This window comes from Volvox carteri (assembly GCF_000143455.1).
Source record: "Volvox carteri f. nagariensis unplaced genomic scaffold VOLCAscaffold_1, whole genome shotgun sequence".
NCBI classification, from domain to species: Eukaryota; Viridiplantae; Chlorophyta; class Chlorophyceae; order Chlamydomonadales; family Volvocaceae; genus Volvox; species Volvox carteri.
Window position 1 is genome coordinate 1023019 of NW_003307545.1, and position 16463 is coordinate 1039481.

A 16463-nucleotide genomic window follows, 5' to 3' on the forward strand; every position below is an offset into this window, starting at 1 on the left:
TATGATCTGAGATGCGACATGTATGTGTATGTATGTGTATGAGGTATGATGATTGACGGCCTGGCATGCCACAAAGATTGGCAAATTCCTGACCAGCAATTAAAAGCTGCGGGTTCCATCAACGGCCGTGTACGGTCCCGTCGACTTGTCTCCTCCGTGCGCAGTCTGTGTTTCTTTTCGTTAATGCGAGCCGTGATACGAGAACAAGCAGCCTGTGTATGTACGCAGCTCGCTTGCGTAGTTAAGACACGCGCGCCGGTCCAGCGGAGCTGCTTTTGCGGTCCTGGCCCAGAGACAGGACTTCCGCATGCATGCCCTCTTCAAACACTGAAAGCCACGAATGCAGCAGGTAGCTACCGGCAACACCCCGCATATCCCAACTAAGATACGCGGAATGTGGTCCGAAAGGATGGTTCTCACTCACCCTGCGGATGCCAAGACATCCGGACCGCGGCCAGAGTGGGCTGCAGCTCCGGTTCGGACGGCGACGCCGGCAGCCCTACTGCATCGTTACTGCTTTCCCGCCGCCGCTGCGCTGCGAGGCCCACGTATTCAAACTCGCTCCCCATGTGCAACACAAGCCACCGCCACAGCAGGGCCTGCTTTTGTGGGCTGTGCCAATCCTCCATTCCGCCATTGGTCCCCCAACTGGAGCGCAGCGATGGCCCAGGGGCTAGGCCTTTCGCATCATGGCGCGCGACGGCAAGGACCAGCTTGCCTACATTGGGGGCAGAGTAAAAATGTAGATCCGGTTTCAAGTAACTCGCGTTACTCTCTGTACACGTGCGCCCTTGTCCCAATCGTGAGAGGTTTACAGCCCACTTTCCATACATGCGTCAGCCGCCGACCTGGGCGCGCCTTGCATGCAGTTATCCCGCCTGAAAGCCCGTTATATCCTCCCACCGGCTGCGAACCCCTTTCGAGACATACAAATGAAAACCGCAACCCAAGACTCCAAGTACTTACCGGGACAGGTGCTCCACCAGTACGCATGTGCAATAAGCTGCGTACGCGGGGACGAAACCCCAGAAGCAGGCTCCACCACCACCTGGCATGACGCCATACTTGGTGGCAGGACCGACCCATCCGTCAGGGACTCTCCCCGCTCAAAATTAGGAGGCAGCCCTATTCCGAGCAGTTCATCGTAAGGCAGTGCATGAGGCGCGTGTAGGGACCGCGGCTGTGGGAGGTGACCTGGAAGGATGCGGGATGGCCGAGACATGAGGAAGTTCAGCGGCGCTCAAGGCTCCCCGTGCAGCGTCCCAGAACCCGCTATGCAATTAGGAACAAGTGAGTCACCAGTACGCAAGGCAGGTGATGTGACTGGGTTGCCAGCGAGGAGTGCTACCGAGGGCGGTACCCGGCTGCACTCGCACCTCGAAGGGGCTCCACGCGCACGGAGCTCGAACCACTGTCCGCATCTACGATGAGGGCCCAAGCCGAAGGCTTAGCAGTCCGCTTGATCAAAGCAAAGGCCGCGGTGGCAGAGTCAAGGTCGACGGCATAGCGAGCACGACGACTGCAAGGGAGCAAGCTGCAAGTCGACGACCAAGAGAACCCACGCTGATGCTGCTCCTGAAACTCCTGCAAAATACTTCGCAGTTAAGAACCATTCCGGTGTAATGTGTGCTACTTTTGGAAACAAAGGCACCTTCAGGGTTAAGGCGCCATCCTCCTGAAGAAAGAACGGTCCAGGCTGCGAACTTGATGCAGCTTGCAGCTGGAATACAGATAGGACATCCAGCTGCATTACCACTGCATCAACCTGATTTCGGTTCTATCATTTCTTAAACGTCAACACACGCTGCAACGCCTCATCGCAGCATCTATAAAAGAAGAAGCTTGCTATATCAGGTGCCAAAAGAATTACGGCGGGCTTCTTTGCCCTAACTCAAACGCTAGACACCAGTGACACCAGATAGTCCGTAGGAGTTGAAAGATGCAATTACATGACTACAATAACCGTGGATAACTACAGGTATATGCAGGTCAGGATGCTGCAATGCTCAACCAATATAGACCGCCGTATACACGTTTTGGTCAACCTCCCCAGTCCGAATTAACACAAAGGTACAGTTACGCCCAAGACACCGCTTGAAACAAGAGTTTCGTCAAAATTGCTTTTTAATTGTCTTATTCTAAAGGCATGTAGCTGTGCTTGCAGCTCTCAAGCAATCGCGCAATAAGACATTTTACGGTACGGCATTCCCCCCGCACACGAGACACGGGCCCGCATCATTAAACTATCTTGCCACGAGAACTGCTGCACCGATAATTGCGATGAGAGCGATTGGCGAGGTTACCAGTCCCACGAAAAGGGTTCCCCGACGCAGCTGCTTCGCCAGGTGTCCGACCTGCCGACAGGGCAAAGGGAGGTTCGGTCGCGGTAATGATAGGATGACGAAAGGCGGATGAGAGTTGCTAAACAGTAGGAAGCATGAAGAGTAGCGGGTTCTGACCTACACACCTCCGGGCATCGCTGCTTGGCAGCCCGATCCCGATCTGTCGCAACAGTGCATCACCCAGGGCATCTTAGAGCTCATTAAGAGCTTAGCGCTCTGCATCCGTTCAGCAAGGCAACGCAAGATGTTACATGTTGTACCGGCCAGCAACATGCCGTACTGGCCAGCAACACGAGTCCCCCAACAGCGCACACCAGATACACAGTTACATAGTTAACCTTGCGCGCAAGAAACGGGTTCTGCATTTCCTCACCTCCTCCTTCAAGTCCTCCAATGTCCCGTCATTCTCAACGATTATATCAGCAAGGCGCCGCTTCTCATCCATTGGCAGTTGTGCCACGATACGTGCTTGCGCACGCTGTGTACTGCCACCGTCTCTTAGCAGCAACCGTTCCATCTGCACATGTGCACACACAACCGCGAAAGGCCATGCGGAACGGCCGAGCCTTTGCTTTAACACCGTTGGCAACATTGACGGATACCGGCCGGTTGCCACGCCTCTGCAATCCCCTGTCCAGCCCCGGCACTGAGCGCGGTACCTGCTGCTGGTCGTTGCACGCCACCAAGACATTGGGCCGCGTCAACCTGTACATCTTCGTCTCAAATAGCAGCGGCATGTCCACGACCTGCAGTGGGAAGATACGTCCGGTATAAGAATTTAAAACCGTAACCTCAACCCCTATCCCCTCCGCCTTCGAGGCTCTGAAACGGAACCATGCAGAGCTGGGGAGCTCACCACCAACAGCTTGCATGTAAGCCAGCATAAGAGGAGGCGCCGCGCCAAGGCGAGGGCAACGGGCAGGTGTGTAGCAGCATTTAGGCGGCGCCTCGCAGCTGGGTCGTTGAACACCATGCAGCCAAGGCGCTCGCGGTCTAATTCACCTGGGTACGGTATTCGGAGGGCAGCTGCGGCTTCACTTGTGCCGTACATTTACCAAGTACGGCTTGCAAATCTCCTCAACCGAACCGCACAAATGCGTAAAATTTTTTTACAGTAAATGGTAACTTGTCATTGGAGGCTTGGAGACGTGCAGGCAACGGCATGCAAGGTAGTGCTGTACGAGCGCACTGTGATCTTACTCATTTATAAGGCCAAAGCTACGAGCATGGTGCGGTAGGTAGACGCGCACAAGGTTGCCCGCTTGCCGCATTTACCGGAAGTAACAGAATAGGCCAAACAGAAACGCACCGTCAGGACCCAGAACCTCGGTGCCAAAAGCTGCTACGACCCTGCGCCATCCCCAGCTGCCCTGGATTATAATGACGCCGGAGAGGGAGGGACCTCATAGCCAACTCACTTGCAGCAACATGGAATTTCCGGGTTCTAACTGCTTGCCTTGTGCGTTGTTTTTCGTGCCAACTCATCACAATCTATGACTGTTACACCATTCGATACCAACTCCCGCGATACAGTGCTTTTCCCTGTGGCGATGCCACCAGAAAGCCCTACCACACGCATGGCGGCTAGGCAAAATTACCCTAAGTAAATTAATCTGTAATCGCTTAGGTACCAGGTAAAGTATTACTGATTTGTTCGTTATGACTATTCACACTGGTGTCAGGTCACTGCATGGCAATTCGACTTCAGAGTATATTTATAGCGCCGATGATTTTAGTGCTTGCAGTCTACGCGTTTTGGCAGCGAAAAGGCAACATTCTTGCCTCGATCCAGCATTCCCTGTCGTGAAGCGCCGACGCTATGATGAATGACCTCATTATTCAAGTCCTCATCCTCCCTTTGGATGAGCGTCATGCGTCGCAGCCATGCAACATACACCCGTGGGCCGTCACTGCGTTTGTCTGATACACAGAACCAAACAGAACTGCTTCCCTCCAGCAAAAAGCCAGCACAGATCTTTGATGAAGTAACCCAATGCGACTTTCTCCAGTCTGTACAAGACTGGACTGAACAGATCTTAGCGCTTCACTAGAAACCACGTTCCCTGCGGGAAAACGTTTGATTGTATCGTGCACACAATAGACACGAAAGCAAACCCCATAGGACACAACGAAGGGTTGCCAAATGCAAAGGCGTATTTCGCATCCTGCTTAGGATGCCACAGTCAGCGATACACATTACAGCCTTGCCGCTATGCACGCAGCACGATGTAGGCGGCACGGCACCAGGTTAGATGCAGCTCAGTGATCATCGACCACCGCTAGTCGTCAACTACGAAGGTTTAGAGGAAGAACAACAGCAGACAGACCGAGAGCAAATGCTCCGTACAAGCTCCATCAACACCGTTTCTTAATGAAACCAAACATCGAACGCCAAGGACGTTTTAGCCAAACGCGAAGTCAGTACTAGGTAAAAGCCTCCGCATTTCGCGCGCTTGAACCCAAAGTGGCCAAGGAAGCCGAGGACATTTTAGGGCAGCAATCATTCCAATAACATACACGCCATAACTTTTGACGCAACGATTGAATTCAATGCCATAGCGCTCCATACAGGTGAAAAAAACGTGCTCAGCCCCAGACCACAAGGGAGCAGGCACGGCAAAAAGATGGGCCCTGCAATTCGGTTTGCCTTGCCAGAGGAACACCAAGTTCAATGGCTTCCAATGCGCAGGGGTACTATGATGAAAGTTGAGTTCTCTATGGGGACGGCGGCCCAGTAGGCACACCATTTAGGGTCGCAACCCGTGGGCACGCCGCCACACTGCATGCACTTCCAACGCCTTCACCGGGAAGGACGTGCGACGTCCAACCGCTGCGACGTCCAACCTTTGGACCACCTCCTCGGGGTCTTCGACAACGACAAGCACAACACATCCCTTCAAACTCCTGCCGTAACATGACACCAAGCGCGCAGCGGTTAACCCTAATCAGTACTGGCCTGTTTCCAAAACCAAAGGAGTCACCCAACACACAAAATATAAGAAGTTGTCCGTCACCTTATACACACCTTGCTACCTGCACAGCACTGATTCTACTATGTACGGGCAACTGACCTAACACTACCGAAGCACTCGCCATTTCCCAGGCGGTGTGCTGCGTACAACCCAAATACTTCCTGTTCTTAAAGCGCGCCGTCGATGGCGTGCGCCGTGGGGGCTGCAGTGTGGGATGACAGACTCTACTATGTGCTTCCGACAGCACATCCCCTACACGATCAACGAAGTTCGCTAGAAGTTGCCCTTCCGGATGGACTCCAACTCCGCCAACACATTTTCGATCGGGGGCCGGCAGCTCGGGTCGGGGTCCATGCAGGCCATAGCCAGGTCCTCGTAGGCGGGTGGGCAGCCCGGCGGAAAGCGAAGGCGGGCATTCTGGGGTCGGATAGTCCAATGCAGGAGATAGGGAGCCAAGGTGAGATGGGCTGCAGACACCTATAATGCACGTAACGGTAAATTTCTGGCAACAACCGATGACTCAAGAAATACCCCCTCCCATTTCCATAGCGGCTATGCCTTGCATGTAAGCAAGGCGGGCGGATGAGAACCGCTCGTTGAAAGCGGTATCCCAACAGCACATGGTGAAAAAGAGGACGAACATGTGCACCTGCATCAGAGTGCAGCATACCCCGCCCGTCACCCCATACCTGCGTGACGACCATGACAATGATCTGGCCATGGCGCAGGCCCGCCCAGGGTCGTGAGCTGGTGTATAGCTGCCAAAGCAGCACACCCATGGAGTACACGTCGGTCGCCTTGCTGATGACGCCGTCACGGAGCGTCTCCGCGGGCATATGCGTTAACTACATGTAAGGGGACGGATTTGCAGACGCAACCAGTAATGTCCAACAGGGCAAAACTGCTACATTCGAAACATGGACAACGTTGCGTGCTGTAATATCGCGTGTGGGAGAGCGCATTCGCACCACCGTGCGCAGCACGCATGGAGCGCGGCAACAGCTCAAGGACTTGCACGTGTCCGGATATGTATCTGTATCTTGAGCCCTGCAGCAGCGGCCGTCTCGCCCAAACTGCCAGAAACAATCATGGACTCACCGTTCCATAAGTGCGCGTCTGAATCTTTGTCCGGATATCCAGGTGACGCGCCAACCCAAAGTCCGCGATCTGTAGCCGGCCGGAATCAACACACCACAGGTCAGTAGCAGCAAAACTGTTGCCTGTCAGGTTACGATTAAAAATTTGACCGTAACGTACAACATGCAACCACCCATAAGGGCGCAAAAGGATCTTCACGGTGTGGACAAATACATGAGAGGCATCAACGGGAACCGTTGCCACAAAGCAAACCTCACCTTAGCCGCAAAGTTGCGCCCGCCGATGGATGCAGTCGAGCCAGACGTGCACAGCATCACGTTCCAGGCCGACATGTCGCCGTGCACAATGTCCTTCGAGTGCAGGAAACTGAGTGCTGACGCCAACTCCAGCGCTGTCGCCAGTACAGCCTCCATGCGAGGACCGCTGTCCTCCAGCGCGGGAGAGTTGCGGAGCCAGCCGCGGTCAATGGCGTCCTGCGCATTCATGTAGCGCGTTAACTTCACAAAGCCTAGACATGCAATTACCAGAATGCATGGCTGTCACACAAATCCATCGCCACCGTTACAATGGAACCCATGCATGAACCTATAGCTTTTATACCAGGCCCTTGCAGCATGGTGGCTCCCCGCAGGTACAAGTTGTTATCGCTGTCCTCCTTGCCAATAAGCCCACTGCCCCGCAGGCAACCTGAGATACGCGCACTCGGTACTCCTAATCCTTGGCTTCAGCCAAGCCCTGCTGCCCTCAAGAGATCGCCTGTCCCATACCTGTAAGCAGCCGCGATCGCAGTACTCCATGATGAGCCAGGTCTGATGGCGGATCAGGACCTCGTCCTGTGGCCACTTCTCGCTGACGCCAGAGGGGCCGCTATGAGCCGGCAAGCCCGTCGCACCGCCGCCGCCACCAGCTGGCTGGCTGCCAGGCGGCAACAGGAACGGACTCATGCTGCTATCGCGTCCCGCGTCAAAATCATCATACGCCTCGCTATTATCCGTGGTGCCCTCGGACATACTGGCCAGGCCATCAGCGGCAAGTAGGTCCCCTGCTGGAACAGGAGGCCCGACGCTTTTCCGTGCCAGTGGCGTGCAGTGGTGATCCGCCTCTGCGTTGGGCCCCAGGTTAGCAATTGCCCATCCGGCCTGGCTATGTGACTGCGACGGACCCAGCGAAAGGCCCGACGCTGCAACCTGGCGCTCGCCGCCGTCCCCTGCCACGCTGCCGTCTGCAGCCTGGACAGCGCCATTAGCAGTCCCTGCCTCGTTTCCGTTGGGTCTGGCGGCCTCGGTGAAGGACCGGCTGCCACCGCCAGCACGACTGAGGATCGAGGCGCTGTTCGCAGAAGAGCGTACTCTGAGGCCGCCCTGAAGCCAACCGCTGTCGGGCACGCTCCCACAACTGGTTCCAGAGCTGGGGCCGGCCCGGCGCTTCGGCACAACGCAGGGCGCGCCACCGCTCACGCTGCCACCGGCGCCACTGCCGCCGGCGCTCTCCATCGCGCGGCATGTGCGCGCAGTATCGTCGCTAAAGGATGCTGTGCTGCCGTCCAGGCCTGAGACCCTGCGACGGCGCATGACGTTAAGCGCGGCGGCCACGCTGCCGGAAGGTACGCCGGATGTGCTGGCGGGGTTGATAATGCGACGGGCGCAGCGCAAAGTTGCAACGATGTGCGGGTGGCGAAGCTCCTTGCTGAGGATAGCCTCGATAGGTGGTGCAATGGACTCGGCACCCAGGGGCAGCTCCTCGTCAATAATCTGCAGATAGGGCATAACATGAAGAAACAGAACAGTGCGTAGACAATAATTCTGGTTAAGGAGTCAATAACTCCCACCTTTACACCGTAAAGCCCGCACCAGGGTTGGCAGCCAGTCGGCCGGAGTACAGTGGGCTAAGTGTGCACCCTCGGAAGGACATGCCAAGGACCATGGCGGAAACTGCAACGCCGAATGGGACAAGCTGCAACCCAAGTCCTCACCTTGACTGCAACGGGTGAGCCGTACCAAGTTGCATAGTAGACACTGCCGTACGCGCCTTTGCCTAGCAGATGCCCCATACTCAGGCCATTGATACTTTCCGGTGGTTGCGATAGCTCTCTGTCCTGGCTGTAGTTGGAAAACACTGATGACTGCGCGGTTGTTAACGCAACGGAAGCATTGGCAGCCTTCAGGTCAGCTGCCGCCTTCGCTTCCGCTGCAGCTTTGGCCTGAGCAGCCGCTCTTTCGGCTTCCACCTTTGCAGCGTCCTGTCGGCAAGGATGGAAAGTGCCAAAGGGGCGAAAATGAACCAGGCGAAACTACGGAAGGCCGCGAGACGCGAATTATTCGCAGCGAAGGGGAAGGCTTCACGCCACCTCCTGAGAGAGGGCCCAACGCCCTGTGTTCCACCAACTTCCCAACTCGTGCTTCAATTGCCAAGGCTTCAATTGCTAATACCCAGTTGTGAGCCCGCCCTCAGCCCGCTGGCACCTGCAGAAGCATGAAATATAGCTTGTCCGGGCGGCGCTGCGCCGTGTCCGTCTCCATATCGCTACTGCTCGTCGATGACCCGTCCTCGATGCGCTCCTGCACCTTATTCACCACCGGAATGAACGAGGGCACGCCAATGGATATCGTGCCCTCATCCAGGTCCTCGCGGGACGCAGGCCTACGGCAGCACAAACAGAGCCACGACGTAATGCCAGCAAATTAGATCCCGACAACGGTAAGCCTTGTCATAATCCACAACATATGCCTTGGAGACTGACGGAGTCCACCATCCATAACGACTGTGAACTGGCAACTCGCATTCTGAGCACATACATGCATCGTATGAAACTCGTGGGAGAACTTCTACCTAGCTAGACGCGCAACGATGAGCCTGCCGCACCTGAAGGTTAGTATAAAGCGATGCCCATCCGCGATCAACTGCTCTGTGTGACCTTCACCGATTTTTCCTTCTAACTCCTCGACCACTGCGTTGGACAGCCTAGCCGTGACCTGGAACTCACGCCCCTTGTCCGCAGACAGCTGGTGCTCGTCGGTGGGCAGCATGGACCCGTCCTTTGCCACAAGGAGGCGCGACAGGTAGCTACCCTGCAGCGACTCGCGATCGACGCCTGCAAGCAAACAACACACCACGCTAGTCGCCGGGGTCCAACACTCATGTTTCCCAAGCTACATGGCAGCGCACGTTACTCAGCCTTAACATCTGCCATGGTTTTCATTGCTAATTGCCGTAGTGAAGGGACCGGGTAGACCAAAGGGGGGACGCGGCCCCCTAGGATATCACCGAAGGGTTCCCTAAAATGTTGCTACAGACTAGAAATCTAATATTAAAAAAATTAACTTTAATATTAGCAGCACCCGTGGGTACCGTGGAGCAGCTGCTTTGTTCGCTTCGCCAAACTTAACGACGACTACGTAAGTGAGCTACTAGTTTAATCATCCGGCCAAATTTGGCCGGATGATCTAAAGTACATTGTAATTTAACTAGTTACTGTTTCTCGTTGGGGAACCAAAGGGGAACCCCTTCTTCTTCCCCTTCTTCTTCTTCTTCTTTAGGGGAACTTCTTCTTCCCCTTTAGGGGACTTCTTCCCCTAAAGGGAACTTTAGTTCCCCTTTAGGGAAAGAAGAAGAACCCCTTCGTGCCGAAGGGTAAGCATCCCCAAAGGGAACCGAAGCGGGTGTCATCTCCTTTGTTCATCCCCTAAAGGAGACACGTGCCTATCTGGCACTACTAAACTCTGAAACTATTGCAATTATTGGTTCATTATTATGCCCAGGCGTTTTACTTATCATAGCACAATGTGCGGGTCTACAAACCGGCTAGACTTAACTGTGGCAAGCCTTCACTCAAACACAGATGTCGTTCTGATTTGGGCGAGCGCGTAGTATCCTGTCCCACTTCATCGGCTCGTCTTTTATTCTGCATTTGAACTTTCAAATCTGCAAAGCATACTTGCTTCCTATGCTCCGGGCGCGCCCGCCGAACAAGTTTGCTCGCACACTGAGGTTGAAGTCTCTGCCTAAGTCAGTCGCCGAACGGACTTGAATCTTCAAGTGCTTAGTAGCATGCCCTCTCAGCGCGATGACCACATGTACTCCCAGGAGTGCGACCACATCCCTCAAAGCTTACCAAGCGCCTTGCAGCAAGGGTTGTTCACGAAGAGAATGCGCCACCCTGCCGTACCCGTGTCCAGAAGCGCCACACAATGGTCGAAGCAATCTAGGGTACGGCGTAGGTTGCCGTACGCGGCTGCCAGGCTGTTGTTGTCATGCGCGCGCAGCTGTTACGAGGCACATGCAGGGCCGGACGCCAAGACAACACGGTATTGGAAGAACATAATCATGAACAGTATGCCTCCTAGCAAGGCCCTACCGATGCCCCTCCCAAGGCAAAAACTCGCAAATAAGAACCAATTAAAGTGTCCTCGGCGGGAAAGAATCCATCAGGACGTCCACAACAGCGATGGCAGCATGCTCTACCTGAAGCGCGATGTCTTTCTCCAGGTGCCGTACAACAAGCTCCGCGAGATTGTTCAGCACGACGCACCGCGACGCGTCAAACTCACGTGGTTTTGTGTCCGCAAAGCACCTGCATTCCATAACTTAAAAGTCTAAGGACGGCCGAGCTGTCACTGGAGTAGCAATGCATGCGAGCCCATCTTACGCCCGGAATGGGAGCGCCTTATATAGCGCCAACCCTCATGCACATTCCACGACAATGCAAACCGAAACCACCTGATTTTGTAAACCTACAGGGTTCCGATGCGATGACCGTTAGACGCAAGCAAAGGCGTTCCACAGTAAAACCTCACGCCTGGCCCGCTCTTGACCATGGCGTTGTTGCAGAACCTGCGCGTCAAGCAGGGGGTTACTTCAATGTCACGTGCAGCGCAAACCGGGCCGATTTAAAAGACACTGAATACTGCGTGTAACAGCTCGGAACTCAGAAGTGTTCACAGGCAATACTTTCTTTGGCACGTCCATGGAACATAAAACATTGGTGCCGCGCTGCAAACCGGGCCTCCGAAGGCAAGTCCATGGACCAGACCCTGGGAGTGCCCCGCTGTGCACCCGCTGTGCGTTCTTGAAGTGACGCAGATACCCCCAGCGCCCCCTTAGAATACCTTACGCGAGTACCCACCTCGCGTCCTTGGTGGCATCTGGGATCACCATTATTTGGTCATTCTTAGAGGCCATGGTCCAGCCACAAAAGGACCAGCGCCAAGGGAAATCTCCACGTTTAAAGGCGCCCTCCGCGTCCCGAATGAAGATGCGTCGGTCATCAAAGAGTGCCACCAATGCTGCTGGCGCTTCAAATATTGACTGCACCAACTTGAGAATCGAAGCTATCTCTGGGTCGGGGGGCGCATCAATTGCCTCTGCGTCCATCCTGACGCTCCCCGCCGACTTCAAAGCGTTGATGGTGCGAAGTCGCATGTCATCACACGGAGGCGGAGGCGGACCGCATACATGGAACTGCGGTTGGGGTTGCAAACGTCGTTACAAAAACAGCCATGTTTATGCATTCGTCATTCGAAAGTGAAGAGACCGGGGCGAAATAGCAGGATAGTAACGCTGGAGTCAAAATCGCTGTACTGAAGACACGTTAAAGGTCGACAGCAATCACACCTGATAGGGCAAGCCTTGCTGTGGAGCCAGCTCGGGAGCTACCTCCATCGGGTCCGAAGTGGAAAAAGGCTCAATTTTGCTAGATGCCTTGGGCTTGCCATTAGCGATGCAGCTCTCCTGGTGTGCCGACACGCAGCCCACAGTTGCCACCTGGAGTTCGAGCGCAACCTTTTACACTTCATACAAAAAGACAGGGATATGCTGCCATATCCAAGTTCCATTAAGTGTTGGGAGCGGAAAACTGATTTTCCTGCCTCGTCAGACCTCACCTCCACTTCCTCATCCAGCGTTGCCTCATACTTGACAGCTGCACCATGACAGCATGGCAGAGATGTCTGGTTACCCATCCCGCCTCCTCTGTATGCCTATGTCCAGAAAAAGTCCAACTCCAGCCAATCAGAAAGCCATGCCCAACCCAGGACAGGCCTCTGAGAACCTGAGCAAATGGTATGCTAAAACCTGTGTTGATAAGACGACGAGGTGCTGAGGGGCCACTACCAAGTAAATGCTTACGTCATAAAAGCAGGTTGTAAATACGTAGAATTCTACCTAAGCAAAACATGTAAATATTATTCATAGAATGGACAATTATTAAAGTACAAAGGTTTCTGACTCCGGTAAAGTCATGCGATACGGCACCTGTTCCCGTGGATTAACCTAAATGCTCTTTGACTATCCCAAAGATCAAAGGTACAATATTTTCATGAAACTCTGGCAGTCTGACGCACAAAGCGAGTTTGTGTCTAACCGTACGTCAGGACCGGAACAACCGTTCTAACTGTGGGCGCCTTAACCATCAGCCGTGTCCGTTTTTATAAATGCCTTGTATTAATTCACTAGCCGCTTCTAGAGAGACTCACTTGGGGCTTTGTTGCGAGACACCTACACCCGCCTGCCGCAATAGACAAATTAAGCGGTTAGACAACATAGATGCCTGCAGTAATTAGGAGCTATATTGTTTGATTATAATCTCTTGCCATGCTGCATGCAAGGATTAGTGGTTGACCGCGACATTGACCCACTATCTTAACAGTCGTAAGTGGAGATGGATTTTGATGAACTTGATTACGATAATCGTGAACCTTTGGGCCTGGGTATAGAAGCAGAGTCAGCCGAAGATCGTGCTGCTGTGATACGAAGTCCCAGCCTCCAGCCATCTTTAGACAGTGACCCAGCCTTGAGTGACCCACGTGCAAATGTCGTTTCAATTGAAAGGACAAGCACCCACGATGGGCTATCTCCAGCTGACCCCTTTCAGCCAGCCCGGCAGCTGTCGTCCGCTGAGCCGTCAGGACTCTTGCGCCCAACTAGTAGGTATGGCCTACGCACGAGGATTCCACGACGCGCCCACAGCATAAACCAAAACGACACTAATTTTTAAAATCATTGCGAAGGCCACCTTCGGAAGCGGAGTTCGGATTACTAGCGGACACAGCGGCTGCTGGTGGTGGACCTAGGTAGGGCACACATGCAGATCTAGCGGCCTGCTGCTATTTGCACGAAGGGTTAAACGTCAAACCTCTCATGCGGCAGGCCTCCGTCGGCATCTGGACGTCCGCCCTTACCACTCAGCAAACCATCTCAGCCCCACATCCTCCAAACTACACCATCACGGTCAACATCGCTCCGCCGTCAATCAAGCGGCGCCGGCAGCAGGATGGCCGGGAAGGAAGTTACCTTTCAGACGGAGGCAAGCACGGGCCAGACCAGGTGCAATGGGGCCTGGAATTGCAACTATCAACAGCAGTGGCCCTGGTATAACTCAAAACGCCATGGTTCGCATTCCGCGCTATGCCGGCAACTCCTGTTGCAGGCTGTATGGTGCGCCGGATCAAGTAGAGACACCAAAGGTGTTGAAGCAGTCGGTGATGGAGACAGTTAAAATTATGGGGTCCCCAAATCCCCCCGGATCCACGCCATCTCCGGACGTAGCGAGCTTCAGGCGTGTGACCATCAGGTATGGTATTTATGTATGCTGTCACGCTTTAGTACATTGGCTTTTGTGCTAATCCTCTTTCCCTTGCTTATGTTGCAGGGAGGAGCAGTACCCATACCCCACGCGCGTGCTTGCAACCGGCGATGTATATGTGCAAGACACACCCATGGATGGCCCGCTCCTTTCAAAGGATGAGGAAGACAAAATGGCGAAAAGCTTTCGCGGCGGCGTCGTGCATGCTGGTTACCTCCACAAGTTGGTGGGAAAGACGCCACTGGACGTGCATTGGAAGAAGTACTGGGTGAGGCTGGGTGTTCTTAATATCTGCTGTCAGTCGGGGAAACCAAAGAAATTCAAATAATAATCTGTTCAGGTGGGCATTTTTAATAATCCGTTACAAGCCGCCATGCAGACATGCGAGTTTAGGTACAAACAAACACGGACCATCCTCCCGTTGACTGAATGATGCGTGGCAGCTGGCACGCCAGGACAGCGCAGAGCGAGCAAAATTTGAGCATAGCGGTATCCAGATCCTCGCATTACGCGTCATGAACAATTCAGGTCCATTCCACAACTGCCATAACCAACCACTGGGTCAAGCTCAATCGGAAATGCCAACGAAATATGACCAACCACCTCTCCGAACTAACCAACAGAGCAATTCATTCCTTTTCTCATTCATCAGTAAATACTTTCCTCGCAATGAAAGATTATAATCCATTCACTGCTGAGCAGCTGCGTAACGCTGGGCCACGACGTCCCAGTCGATCAACTTCTCGATAAAGGTGGTTAGGTAGTCTGGCCGACGGTTCTGGACGTCGATGTAGTAGGCATGCTCCCACACGTCCACAGTAAGGATAGGCGTCTTGCCTTCAACCACAGGGGTCACGGCGTTCGGCGACTTGCTGATGCTGAGCTTGCCCGACTTGTCGGCATTAAGCCAGGCCCAGCCCGAGCCGAATTGGGTCATGCCTGCAGTCTTAAACTCCTCCTTGAACTTGTCAAAGCTGCCGAAATCGCGCGCAATTGCCTCAGCCAGCTTGCCAGTAGGTGCACCACCACCATTTGCCTTCATGCTTTCCCAGAAAAATGTGTGGTTCCAGACTTGAGCAGCGTTGTTAAAGACCGGCGTAGGGTTGCCGCCATTCCAGCTAGCCAGGACGATCTCCTCCAGACTCTTGCCGTCAAGCGGGGTGCCGGCGATCTGCTTGTTCATGTTATCCACATAAGCGCGATGGTGCTTGCCCCAGTGGAACTCCAAAGTCTGCTTGCTCATGTGAGGCTCAAGGGCATCCAGTGGATAAGGAGGGGCCTTCAGCTCCAGCGCGGCCTTGGTGACCATGGCGCGGCGGCCCGGGACAGGGCGCCCGCGACGCTGGCCCGCAATAAGGCTCGAGGCCTGGACCTTCATAGAAAGAGCCATTTTGAAGTATTAAAATTGTAAATCAATTTGATGATGTATTTTGCGACGTGGTTTGAGAAGAAGTTCTGTGTGGCGAGGAATATCGAGAACCGCCCAGTACGGCGAAACCAACCATCGAAAAGCTGGAGCCAGGTATGTTCGCTGAGCTGAGCATCAGGAATTTCGGTTTGGATTTAAAACTGTTGAGTTTGCCCCTTCGTTGCGTGGATCTCCTGGGGTGATGCTCCGCAACCTTCAATTCTTTCCCTAACATCGCAGTTCTATGTCTCGGAGGATCGCCTTTACTACACCGGCAATGAGAAGAATGCCACGAGGGTTCGGTACATCTGTCTCGATCGCGTTCCCGTACGACCATTACCACACAGCCGGACGCCCCGGAAAGGATGGGTGGGGACGGTACCCGACATAGGCATCGCGCTGGTCGATCCCGTGTAAGTCTGCAGAAAAAAAATGGTTCGCGTTTTATTGCCTTCCATCCTTGATTGATACATATCGTCAGGGCTCCGGGATCAGCTAAGCTCTAAAGGGCCGTAAATTGTTCGAAAGTATTGTCCCGTACAGCCGTCTCCTGCGTCACCCGCACCATCTCTCTCCCTTTGCGGATCCAACGCACACGTAAGCACATTTCCCCTCGCCACCTACGGAAATCCCTTAGCTGAAATCGCCAAGCTACTCTTGCACATGGCTAGTCACCACGTGCAGAAGTGCGCATGCATTAAAACTTCCAAAAGAACCTCTGGCGTGCGGCCATGTAAATGAGCATCTCATGTATATCTCAACAACAGCAACAAAAGCCAAAATAATGCAAGTTATCGGCCCAGCCCTCCATGACGACACGACTTGACGCGACTGATTTCGCAGGAACCTGCACCAGAAGCCCGGCTTCCCCGCCCCCATCAAGTCACCGCGCGGAAACCTGACACTGGACAAGAGCAGCGTCATCGGCCTCGTCTCTGGATCTCACACATACTTTCTGGCCGCGTCCTCACACGACGAGGTACGCGCCGGCACTCCGACACAGTTCTGGCTCAGCGATCGAGTGTGGCTTTTCCCACAACACGCGGCCCTCAACCCATCACGGG

The 16463-nt window shown here is 54.1% G+C and overlaps 4 protein-coding genes across 4 annotated transcripts in view; 1 reads left to right on the forward strand and 3 right to left on the reverse strand.

Annotated features, from left to right (window-relative positions):
- Positions 1-2667: 2667 nt before the first annotated feature.
- VOLCADRAFT_55149 (uncharacterized protein) lies at positions 2668-3921 on the reverse strand (the record flags this gene model as incomplete). Its single annotated transcript, XM_002945982.1, has 5 exons — positions 2668-2859; positions 3002-3088; positions 3199-3344; positions 3652-3744; positions 3831-3921. The coding sequence occupies 5 exons, from the start codon at positions 3919-3921 to the stop codon at positions 2668-2670; spliced, it is 609 nt and encodes a 202-aa protein (XP_002946028.1).
- Positions 3922-5587: 1666 nt separating this feature from the next.
- On the reverse strand, positions 5588-6150 carry VOLCADRAFT_54935 (uncharacterized protein; the record flags this gene model as incomplete). The annotated part of the gene is made up of 2 exons (XM_002945983.1): positions 5588-5731; positions 6004-6150. 2 exons carry the CDS (start codon positions 6148-6150, stop codon positions 5588-5590), a joined length of 291 nt encoding a protein of 96 aa, XP_002946029.1.
- An 8192-nt stretch (positions 6151-14342) lies between these two features.
- fsd1 (superoxide dismutase [Fe]) lies at positions 14343-15426 on the reverse strand. The gene has a single exon (XM_002945984.1). It carries the CDS (start codon positions 15379-15381, stop codon positions 14680-14682), a length of 702 nt encoding a protein of 233 aa, XP_002946030.1. The 5' UTR covers positions 15382-15426; the 3' UTR covers positions 14343-14679.
- Positions 15427-15639: 213 nt separating this feature from the next.
- VOLCADRAFT_102645 (uncharacterized protein) overlaps positions 15640-16463 on the forward strand; it is a 22682-nt gene continuing 21858 nt past the window's right edge. The window contains exons 1-2 of the mRNA XM_002945624.1: positions 15640-15812; positions 16243-16378. The gene's annotated coding sequence lies outside the window, so the exon portion shown is untranslated. The remainder of the gene's footprint in view (positions 15813-16242; positions 16379-16463) is intronic.

Bases quoted from the DNA above. Each gene is read 5' to 3' on its own strand.
- fsd1 (XM_002945984.1), bottom strand. From the start codon at position 15,381: ATGGCTCTTTCTATGAAGGTCCAGGCCTCGAGCCTTATTGCGGGCCAG.